Raw genomic sequence first — 11,764 nt, 5'->3', positions numbered from 1 at the left:
CTTTATGGTCCTGACCTCTTTGCTCATATTCTCATTTCTTCTACTCTTCAACTGGACCTTGGGAGCTCAGTCCAGTTCTCTGATGTGGGTCTCTGCCTCTGTTTCCATCTGTTGTTCGACGAAGGTTCTATGGTGATATTTAAGATAATCATTAGTCTGAATACAGGGCAAGGCCAGTTCGGGCACCCTCTCCTCTATTGCTTAAGGTCTTAGCCTGGGAATTTTTCTAGAGACAGGTTTCTTGCTAACCCCATAATGGCTCCCTCAATCAGATCTCTCTTTCCTGACTCTCATTTCTGTCCTTTCTCCATCTCGACTATCCCATTCCTTCAAGTTCTCCTCAACCCTCCCCTTCTTCCCTCCTCTTCCCCTTCTTCCCTTCCTTCTGCCTCACCCCCACCCCCATGCTTCCAATTTTGTCAGGAGATTTTGTCTGTTTCCAATTTCCATGTGGGTCTATATATGTTTTTCTTTGGGTTCACCTTATTACCTAGCTTCTCTAGGATCAATGTCCTTTGTTTATAGCTAGTATCCACTTATGAGTGAGTACATACCATATTCATTTTTTTTTTGTTCTGGGTTACCTCACTCAGGATAGTGTTTTCTAATTTCATCCATTTGCATGCAAAGTTCAAGATGTCATTTTTTTTTTTGAGACAGGGTTTCTCTGTAGCTTTGAAGCCTGTCCTGGCTCTTGTAGACCAAGTTGGCCTTGAACTCACAGAGATCTGCATTTGCCTCTGCTGGGATTAAAGGCGTGCGCCACTACTGCTCTGCGATGTCACTTTTTTTTTTTTTTTTTTTTTACCACTGAGTAGTACTCTAATGTGTAAATGTGCCACACTTTCTTTATCCATTCTTCATATTGAGGGGCATCTAGGTTCTGAACAAATGCTTTTGTAGTATGATTGGGCATCTCTTGGGTATATTCCCTAGAGTGGTATTGCTGGATCCTGAGGCAGGTTGACTCCCAATTTTCTGAGAAACTGCCACACTGATTTCTAAAGTGTTTGCACAAGTTTGCATTCCCACCAGCTATTGGTGAAGATCTTTTCCCATTCTGTAGGCTGCCTTTTTGTCTTATTGACTGTGTCCTTTGCTTTACAGAAGCTTCTCAGTTTCAGGAGGTCCCATTTATTTATTGTTGCCCTCAATGTCTTTGATATTAGGGTTCTATGTAGGAAGTGATCTCCTGTGCCTATGCATTGAAGACTACTTCCCACTTTCTCTTCTATCAGGTTCAGTGTGGTCTGATTTATATTGAGGTTTTTAATATATTTGGACTTGAGTTTCATGCATGGCGACAGATATGAATCTATTTTCATTATTCTACATGTTGACATCCAGTTATGCCAGCACTATTTGTTGAAGATGCTTTCTTTTTTTCATTACATAATTTTAGCTTCTTTGTCAAAAATCAGATGTTCATAAATGTGTGGATTAATATCTGGGTCTTTAATTCAATTCCATTGGTCAGTGTATCTGTTTTTATGCCAATACCAAGCTGTTTTCATTAATATAGCTCTGTAATAGAGCTAGATGTCAGGGATGGTAATGCCCCCAGAAGTTCCTTTATTGTACAGGATTATTTGGGCTATCCTGGATTTTTTGTTTTCCATATGAAGTTGATTATTGTTCTTTCAAGGCATGTCTGTGAAGAACTGTGTTGGGATTTTGATAGAGATTACATTGAATCTATAGATTGCTTTTGGTAGGATTGCCATTTTACTATGTTGATCCTTCCTATCCAAGAGCATCGGAGATCTTTCCATTTTCTGGTATCTTCTTCAATTTTTTTCTTCAAAGACTTAAAGTTCTTGTCAAACAGGTCTTTCACTTCCTTGGTTAGTGTTACCCTAAGATATTTTATATATAAATAGTGTTATTTGTGGCTGTTGTGAAAGGTGATGTTTCTCTGGTTTCCCTCTCTGCTTCTTTATCCTTTGTATATAGGAGGGCTACTGATTTCCTTTTTAGTTGATCTTGTATCCTGCCACACCACTGAAGGTATTTATCAGCTGTAGGAGTTCTCTGGTAGAGTTTTTGGGGTCGCTTATGTACACTATCATATCATTTGCAAATGATGAAAGTTTGACTTATTCCTTTCCTATTTGAATCCCCTTGATCTCCTTATGTTGTCTTACTGCTATTGCTAGAACTTCAAGCACTATATTGAAGAGATAAGGAGAGAGTGGACAGCCTTGTCTTGTTCCTGATTTTAGTGGAATCATTTTGAGTTTCTCTCCATTTAATTTGATGTTAGCTGTCAGCTTCTGTATATTGCTTTTTATTATATTTAGGTACGACCCTTGTATCCCCAATCTCTCCAATACCTTATCATGAAGGGGTGTTGGCTTTTTTCAAATGCTTTTTCAGCATCTAATGAAATGATGATATGTCTTTTTCTTTCAGTTTCTTTATGTGATGGATTGCATTGATAGATTTTCGTATGTTGAACCAGCCCTGCATCTTTGGGATGAAGCTTACTTGATCATGATGGATTTTTTTGACATGTTCTTGGATTTGATTTGCCAGTATTTTATTGAGATTTTTTGCATCCATGTTCATGAGTGAGACTGGCCTATAATTGTCTTTCTTGGTTGAGTCTTTGTGTGGTTTTGGTATTAGGGTAACTGTAGCCACATAAAAAGAGTTTGCCAATGCCCCTTCTGCTTCTATTATGTGTATAGGTGTTAACTCTTCTTGGAAGTTCTAGTAGAATTTTGCACTAAAACCATTCGGCCATGGGTTTTTTTTTTGGGGGGGGGTTGATGTCAGCTTCCATTTCCTCACAGCTTATAGGTCTATTTAAATGGCTAACCTGGTCTTGATTTAATTTTGGTATATGGTACATATCTAAAAAATTGTCCATTTCTCTTATATTTTCCAATTTTGTGGAGTATAGGTTTTTGTAGTAAGACCTAATGATTCTCTGAATTTCCTCAGTGTCTGTTGTTATGTCCCCCTTTCATTTCTGATTTTGTTAATTTGGATATTCTCTCTCCCCCTTTTGATTAGTTTGGACAAGGGTTTGTCAATCTTGTTGATTTTCTTAAAGAACCAGCTCTTTGTTTCATTGATTCTTTGTATCGTTTTCTTTGTTTTTATTTTGTTGATTTCAGCCTTGATTTGATTATTTCCAGTCTTCTACTCCTCCTGGGTGAGTCTGCTTCTTTTTGTTCTAGAACATTCAGGTGTGCTCTTAAGCACTAATGTGAGCTTTTTCTGTTTTCTTTATGTGGGCATTTAGGGCTATGAACTTTCCTCTTAGCACTGCTTTCATAGTGTCTCTTAGGTTCGGATTTGTTGTGCCTTCATTTTCAGTGAATTCAAGGAAGACTTTAATTTCTTTCTTTATTTCTTCCTTGACTTAGGGGTGGTTCAGTAGTTGACTGTTCAATTTCCATGAGTTTGTAGGCTTTCTGAGAGTGGTGTTGTTAAATTCTAACTTTAATCCCTGGTGATCTGATAAGACACAGGGGCTTACTCCAATTTTTTGGCATCTGTGGAGGTTTGCTTTGTTGCTGAGTATGTGATCAATTTTAGAGAAGGTTCCATGAGGTGCTGAGAAGAAGTTATATTCTTTTGTGTTTGGGTGGAGTGTTCTATAGATGTCTGTTAAGTCCATATGATTCATGACATCTGTTAGTTCTCTTACTTCTCTGTTAAGTTTCTGTCTGGTTGACCTGTCCATTGGGGAGAGTGGAGTGTTGAAGTCTTCTGCTATTAGTGTGTGGGGTTTGATGTGCGATTTAAGTTTTAGTAATGTTTCTTTTACATATGTGGGTGCTCTTGTATTAGGGGCATAGATATTCAGGACTGAGACTTCATCTTGATGAATTGTTTCTGGTATGAGTATAAAGTGTCCTTCTCCATCTCTTCTGATTGATTTTAGCTTGTAATCAATTTTGTTTAATAGTAGGAGAGCTACACCCGCTTGTTTCTTAGGTCCATTTGATTGGAAAACCTTTTCCCAACCCTTTACTCTGAGGAAGTGTCTGTCTTTGAGGTTGAGGTGTGTTTTTTTTTTCATGATATTTATTGAGCTCTACATTTTTCTCTGCTCTCCTCCCTGCCTCTCCCCTCCCCCTTCAATCCTCCCCCAAGGTCCCCATGCTCCCAATTTACTCAGGAGATCTTGTCTTTTTCTACTTTCTACTTCCTATGTAGATTAGATCTATGTGAGCCTGTCTTGGTGTCTTCATTGTTGTCTAAGTTCTCTGGAATTGTGGTTTGTAGGCTGGTTTTCTTTGCTTTATGTTTAAAAACCACCTATGAGTGAATACATGTGATAATTGTCTTTCTGGGTCTGGGTTACATCACTCAAAATAATATTTTCTAGCTCCATCCATTTTCCTGCAAAATTCAAGCTGTCGTTATTTTTTTCTGCTGTGTGGTACTCCATAGTGTAAATGTACCACATTTTCCTTATCCATTCTTCAGTCGAGGGGCATTTAGGTTGTTTCCAGGTTCTGGCTATGGCAAACAAAGCTGCTATGAACATAGTTGAGCACATGTCCTTGTGGCATGATTGAGCATCCTTTGAATATATACCCAAAAGTGGTATTACTGGGTCTTGAGGAAGGTTATTTCCTAATTTTCTGAGAAATCACCACACTGACATCCAAAGGGATTGTACCAACTTCCATTCCCACCAGCAATGCAAAAGTGTTCCCTTTTCCCCATAACCTTTCCAGCATAAGTTGTCATCAGTGTTTTTGATCTTGACCATTCTTACAGGTGTAAGATGGAATCTCAGAGTTGTTTTGATTTGCATTTCTCTGACTAAGGATGTTGGACATTTCCGTAAGTGTCTTTCAGCCATTTTAGATTCCTCTGTTGAAAGTTCTCTGTTTAGGGCTGTACTCCATTTTTTTTATATTGGATTATGTGATCTTTTGGTGTCCAGTTTCTTGAGTTCTTTGTATATTTTGGAGATGAGACCTCTGTGTGATGTGGGGTTAGTGAAGATCTTTTCCTATTCTGTAGGCTGTTGTTTTGTCTTGTTGACCATATCCTTTGCTTTAAGAAGCTTTTTAATTTCAGGAGGTCCCATTTATTAATTGTTTCTTTCAGTTTCTGTGCTACTGGGGTTATATTTAGGACGTGGTTCCCTGTGCCAATGCATTTAAGTGTTCTTCCCACTTTCTCTTCTGAAAGGTTCAGTGCGGCTTGCTTTATGTTGAGGTCTTTGATCCATTTGGACCTGAGTTTTGTACATGGTGATAGATATGAGTCTATTTTGTTAGTTTTGACACTGTTCTAATGTAGCCTTGGTGGCCTCACACTGCTTTCTTCCCTTCCATCTCTTTTCTTTGGTTTAGGATTTGTGTTGCTCTTTTTTCCTCTTTTTTTTTCTTTCCCTTTGTTTGTTCCTTCCTTTCCTTTCCTTTCCTTTCCTTTCCTTTCCCTTTCCTTCCTTCCTTTCTCATGAGACTGTGTTCCCCTTCATATCCACTCTTGTATCACACCTGTCCATTGCTTAGCCCCTCCAGTGCTGGAATTATCATCATTTATAGTCGCATAGATCACAATTGTCTGTGTGTGATCCTAGGGATTGAATCTAGCTCTTGTCAATGCTGAGTGCTTTAACCTTTGACCTATGCCTTCAGCCCTTCATATATTTACATATGTACTCATTGATGTGTATCATATGACCACTACAGGACTGTGTATCTGAATCCTGAATCTGCAATCAAAAGGCCAGCACCAGAGGTGACCACTCACAGCCTCAATCTTTCTACATTTTGCATTTGCATGAGAGAGTAGAATTTGACCAGAACTACAATTGTATCAGTAGCAGCATCAGGACAGAGGACAGAGGCACCAGTGAGAGAAGTATACTCCTACCACATTTTACTTAAGGTACTTACAGCTTTTGTTTTTTCTATAGGCAATAAAACACTGTGGAAAACAAAACTTTTAGAGAAACATGGCGGGGGAGGGGGGCAGTTATTTCAGTTCCCAGTCACAGGTTATAGTCATCCCTTTGGGGAAGTCAGATCTGCAGGAACATGAGATAGCTGAGAATGAATACATGCTCGGTGCACAACACTCTGTCTCTACTCTTCTGTCCTTTGGTGCCCTAAAGCAGGTCATAATGTCACTCACTTTCAACCTGAGTCTTTCCATTCTTTTTTTTGTTTTGTTTTGTTTTTGTTTTTTCGAGACAGGGTTTCTTTGTGGCTTTGGAGCCTGTCCTGGAACTAGCTCTTGTAGACCAGGCTGGTTTCGAACTCACAGAGATCTGCCTGCCTCTGCCTCCCGAGTACAGGGATTAAAGGCGTGCGCCACCACCTCCCGGTGAGTCTTTCCATTCTTATTAAGGTAACCTAGACAATCCCCTAGGCCAACCTGATCTAGACAAAAACTCATTGAGACTCAGTTTCCAGGTGATGGTTGGTGGTGGAAAGTTGACAAATAGAATCACCCATCACAATTAAACACTGGGACAGAAAAATGAGCAAACTAACTCTGTCTTCCAGAGAACGGGCTCAGCATCTATAGCTCAGTGTTAAGCATGATGTGGGATTCCCCTTTATATGCTGTGAATATGTTTTATTACCGTTGGTTAATAAAGAAACTGTTTCGGCTTATGGTAGGGCAGAATAAAGCAAGGTGGGAAATCCAAAAAGAGATACAGAGAGAGTAGGTGGAGTCAGAGAGACACCATGTCGCTGCCAAAGGAGACAGATGCCAGAATCTTACCAGTAGGCCACAGCTTCGTGGAAGTACACAGATTAATAAAAATGGGTTCATTTAAGATGTAAGAGGTAGGTAGAAATACGCTTGAGTCATCAGCCAAACAGTGTTATAATTAATATAGTTTCTGTGTGATTATTTGGGTCCGGGTAATGAATGAGGAGTCTCTGAATACAGACTTAAGTAAGTTCAGTTTCTAGTCCATATACAGGGCAATTGAAAGCTGCCTGGCAGGCCAGTTCTAGGGAGTCTGGACTCTGAGGGCATTGCACTCACATTTGCACAAATGCACACACATGGACATACACAATTATAGTCTTTTTATTTCAAGGATACAAGTAACTCCAATTTTCTTAATTGTAATCAGTCAATAAATGTTGTAAATACTAAACAAAAAAATATAAGTTTTTCTGTAGTGTTGTACTTGAGGCAGAAAGAACAGACTAAAAGCCAATTCTGGTCAGTTGGTTTTACAAAAGAAATTATGATGAATACATTTTGAGTCTATAATCTCAGTGTGCATTGTGCTCTTGTGTGTTTATTTTTTAGATTAGACGTGTTTTCTTTGTGAAGAAAGAATGGCTCTTCTAAAGATACACGGTTTCGTCCAAATCCGAAGCAAGAACCGGAGCAAGCACACCCGGGGTTCTCAGTGGAAAGAGGCAGTCATCGAAACAGTGGAGAGGAAGCAGAAGGCTCATCTGGTGGTCTCCTTTAAGTTGGAAGGAAGGAGAAGGGTTTTCCCGCTGGGTGGTAATGTTGCAGGTGTAGTGGTTAGTTATTGTGAGGCTGGACTGCACCGTCTGCATTTAACTCTGAAAGATGACACATCCTTACTCATCGACAAGCTATCTGCCTTCGATGTTGAACAGTTGAAGGCTGTCCTGGATTCTGTTCATCCATCTGAATCCCAACAACTCGAGGAACCAGAGAGGAATCCGGATGTTCTTGAAAGCGGCGATCTATTTTGCCGGAAGCACCAGGATACATTTTGTGGATCTTTGAATATCACACAAGAAAGTGAGGCGCTGTTCCCCATGAATATGTCGCTTTCAATGGCAAACTCCGCCAGCGGTTATGTTGAAGAAGAGAGAACAGAGAAACAGAACAAGAAGCGGAAGACGATCTCAACATCCACTGTAGATTTGAATGAGGTCTTTCTCAAAGAAAGTAATACCGAATCAAGAAAGAAATCCAAGAGCTACAACTCCAGGAACAAAAGAAACAAAGGAGAGAAGCTGATGCCTATAAGAGATCAGGAAATGCATACCAACTGGAAACTTGAGCCGTTATTCAGTACCAACTCCTGCGGGAAGCTTGACCTAGACGACACTGTTTTTGCAAGCGGATCCAAGTTTAGCCAGGAGATCCCAATACATAACGATATCCAGTCTCCTCTCGATACTTGCGCAAAGCAGCTGACGCGTGAAGGCTTCCCCAATTTAGGCAACACCTGCTACATGAATTCCATCTTACAATCTGTCTTTGGGATCCCAACCTTCGCAAAGGACTTGCTCACACAAGGTATCCCATGGGAGAAAGTTTCCTGTGATGATCTCATCAAGCCCTTAAGCCAGCTTCTTGTCTTGAAAGACATCAGAGATGTCGAGATCAAGGGACAGTTACTCATAAATGTGAAGAAGTCCATTTCCACGGTTGCAGACACATTCTTGGGCGATGAACAGAATGACGCCCATGAATTTTTAAGTCAGTGCTTAGATCAGTTGAAACTGAACGTGGAGAAACTGAACGCCATGTGCATTACTGAGAGGGAAAACGAAGTTGACGATTTTTTTCCATCAGCCTATGCTGGAGCTGCCTCCACCAAAATGTTTGTTTGTCCTGTCAGTGCTAATTTTGAAATAGAGCTGGATAGCTCTATTGTTTGTGAAGCCTGTGGTGAGGCGACCTTCAACACCGAAGTGAGTAATTACCTCTCCGTTGACCTGCACCAAGGGACAAAAGAACACCCTCTGTCGATTCAGAAGTCACTTGATCTTTTCTTTACACCTGAAAAAATTGAGCGCAATTGTGAGAAATGCAAGAACAAGAATTCTGTGCTCAGATATACTTTGAGGAGACTCCCAAGGGTCCTTATCCTTCATCTGAAACGCTACCACTTTACTGCTAACAGGTTGTTAGTGAAGAGCCAGCAGCCAGTTGAGATTTCAAAGTATCTGGATGTCTCTTCCCATTGCAATGAAAACACGAAGCCACCATATCCCTTGAGCAGTCAGTCCCCTCACGAGGCCTTTGGTGTCCCAAATGTCTCTGAAGAGATGATGCCTGACATCCTCAGCCAGTCGATCCCAGCTAAGAGGGTGGCTTCAGATTTCATTGATTTCACAGTCCTACAGGTTGGCTCCACTGAGGACGCTGAAGTCCAAACCTTGCACAGGATGTATGAGGAGCTCAGTGAGGAGCAGTGGCAGAGAGGCCTTGAAAATGGTCCCAAAGTGGAGCCAAAGGCAGTAAAGAGAGAAAACAGGATGCTTAGCGAGAAGACATTGTCAGCACCTGACTCAGTGATGTGCGACCCTCTCAGCATCCACATCCCAGGTCTTGCAGAGATAGGTCTTCAACAGGTCTCCAAGAATTCCGAATTTAAGAAGTATGAGAAAATCAATGTATATGGAAAGTCAGATCATTACACCGCAACTGAGATGGCCAATTTTTTGTGTGATCTTAAAGAACAAAACATCCTGGATGGATCCCAAGAAATTGCCGAACAGCTCCTCCAGATGCACGGGAGTCGAATCCACGCGGAACTGCTGCCTTGGGCATCACCTCAAAGTGTTCGCAGTACCGAGGAAGACGCCGGAGCCAGGAACACTGAAACTGACTCAAGAAACGCAGCGCTGGGAGCAGATCCCCAGAACTACAGGCTCGTCGGTGTCGTCAGCCATTTTGGGAGCTCCCAAGATTCAGGCCATTATGTAAGCGATGTGTATGACTTTCAAAGGCAGGCATGGCTCCTGTACAGTGATGTCCAAGTGTTCGAGATCCCAGAGGCCTTGATTCAGGAGAATCGGCTTCACACCGGATACATTTTCTTTTACATGCGAAATGAGATTTTTGATTGGCTGTTGAAAAAGGCGTCAGAGTGCAAGTTACTGAACACATCTCAAGATGAAAAGAATACAGAACTTTTTTCCACCTTGCTTAATGGCTTTACATACCTTCTGGAAGAATCCTAAATTCTATCCAGAAGAATCACACAGCTCAAGATTAAAACTCAGCAAACAGAACACAGCAAACAAACAAACTTATTAGGAGAGAAACCCAGACAGCTCTGATGCAGGCGATGCACCATTCTCTCTAAGAAGGCCATAATGGTGTTTTTTTTTCTTTTGCTGGCTTTTCAAGACAGAGTTTCTCTGTGCATCCCTGGCTGTCCTGGAACTCACTCTGTAGACCAGGCTGGCCTCAAACTCCACCTGCCACTGCCTCCCTAGTGCTGGTATCAATGTGTGTATCACCACCAGCCAGAAATAATTTTTTTTAAAAAATTATTTATGTTTATTTAATGTGCACTCGTGTTTGCCTGCACGTATGTCATCCGTGTGAAGGTGTTGGACTCTCTGAAGCTGGAGGTACAGGCAGCTGTGAGCTGGCATGTGGGTGGTGAGAATTGAACCTAGATCCTCTGGAAGAGCAGACTGTACTCTTTTCCACTGAGCCGTCTCCGGTATCAGGTGGATGACTTTTAAAATACCATTCTGAACCAACACAGCGAGGAACTGGCTATCGGTCCAAATGTTAGGGTCCAGCATCATAAGCGGTTCAGAAACAGTACTGATGGACTTAAAAGTCTGAGAAACAGTGTGTGGAATTTCTCATTTGTTAGTGTAAATATGAATTGATTATGTCATCGAGAGGATTTTCATTATTGTCTGTTTTTCCTAGATTCATAGGAACTGTTCTTTTGTCAATTTATTAAAACCACTGCCTTCTGTATGTGTTTGACTCATTGCTGAAGAAATTTTCTGGCTGTCAACCAAGTTGTTTATGCTTCCTTCAGAATTGCAGGGCATAACATCTGGGTTACAAGCAAATAATAGATAGTATGGTAAATTTGCAAATTCTAAGCCCTCTAAGGGCTCAGTGGGTAAAAACCCAGCCACCAAGCCTGGTGACTCTATTTCTGCAAGTTGTGCTTTGATCTCTAGAGGAGATAATAGATTACATGTGCATATCAACGCATAAATAAATGAGCGAATATGGTTTTTAATGTCACTATGTCGCTCTGGGTGGCTTGGAACTCTCTATGGAGATCAGGCTACCCCCATTGTCACAGATTTTCCCTGCCCTGCCTCCTGAGTGATGCTAAGTCTTCACCACAATATCTAGCATAGTAAATTTTAAAGCTCTCTGAAAAAAAAAAATATATATATATAAATATACTTGTTAGATTTAAATCCAGATTGGCCATGCTGTGGTGGTGTAATATAAATATAGTTGTTAGATTTAAATCCAGATTGGCCCTGCTGTGGTGATGCACACCTTTAATCCCAGCCCTTGGGATGCAGAGGCAAGTGGATCACTGAGTTTGAGGCCAGCCTGGTCTAGATAGTGATTTCCTGGACTGCCAAGGATATACAGAGAAATCCTATCTTGAAATCTGTCCCTGCCCCCAAAGAGAGAGATGTTAAATCCCGATTGATGTGATGGTCCGAGAAAATGTGATTCAAGGGACAGAGTCTGAGACAGACTGTCCTTCAGGCGAGAGCCCCATAGATCCACACAGACAGCACGGCGGTGTTCTGACGAGAGAGCTTTCAGATCCTAAGACAAAGCAAGGTCCCCTTTAGTTTCTAAGGGAAGAAAGAGACCCTGTACCATGAAGCAACAGGCTTACTTAATGCATAGCCCATAGTTGATGCTCACAGCTGGTCACCTCTAATTTCTGGGCAGCAAGGGGAAGGAAAAACTAGTTGGGGTTTCTGGCTATGAAGTGTGTAGCCTTATCTGAGACATGCCACATCTAACTCTTTAAAATATGAAAAAAAAGTATAGAGTCACTTTCAAGGGTCTACAGAGATAATTCAGAAGCCCAGAGTAA

General features: G+C 41.1%; 1 protein-coding gene across 1 annotated transcript; it reads left to right on the top strand.

The window, feature by feature from the left end:
- Window positions 1-7,280: 7,280 nt before the first annotated feature.
- LOC126491704 (ubiquitin carboxyl-terminal hydrolase 29-like) lies at window positions 7,281-9,899 on the top strand. The gene is made up of 2 exons (XM_050127531.1): window positions 7,281-9,372; window positions 9,433-9,899. The coding sequence occupies exons 1-2, from the start codon at window positions 7,281-7,283 to the stop codon at window positions 9,897-9,899; spliced, it is 2,559 nt and encodes an 852-aa protein (XP_049983488.1).
- Window positions 9,900-11,764: the final 1,865 nt, after the last annotated feature.

Source organism: Alexandromys fortis, unplaced genomic scaffold (genome assembly GCF_014885135.2).
Source record: "Alexandromys fortis isolate MF-2015 unplaced genomic scaffold, M_Fortis_MF-2015_v1.1 scaffold_267, whole genome shotgun sequence".
NCBI lineage: Eukaryota > Metazoa > Chordata > Mammalia > Rodentia > Cricetidae > Alexandromys > Alexandromys fortis.
The sequence above is the reverse complement of the archived record's forward strand: the minus strand, read 5'-3'. Positions and strand labels throughout refer to the sequence as shown.

Coding starts and splice junctions, on each gene's coding strand:
- LOC126491704 (XM_050127531.1), top strand. CDS start 7,281: ATGGCTCTTCTAAAGATACACGGTTTCGTCCAAATCCGAAGCAAGAAC. Junction 9,373..9,432: donor CACCGCAACTGAGATGGCCA/ATTTTTTGTGTG, acceptor AAATTGCCGAAC/AGCTCCTCCAGATGCACGGG.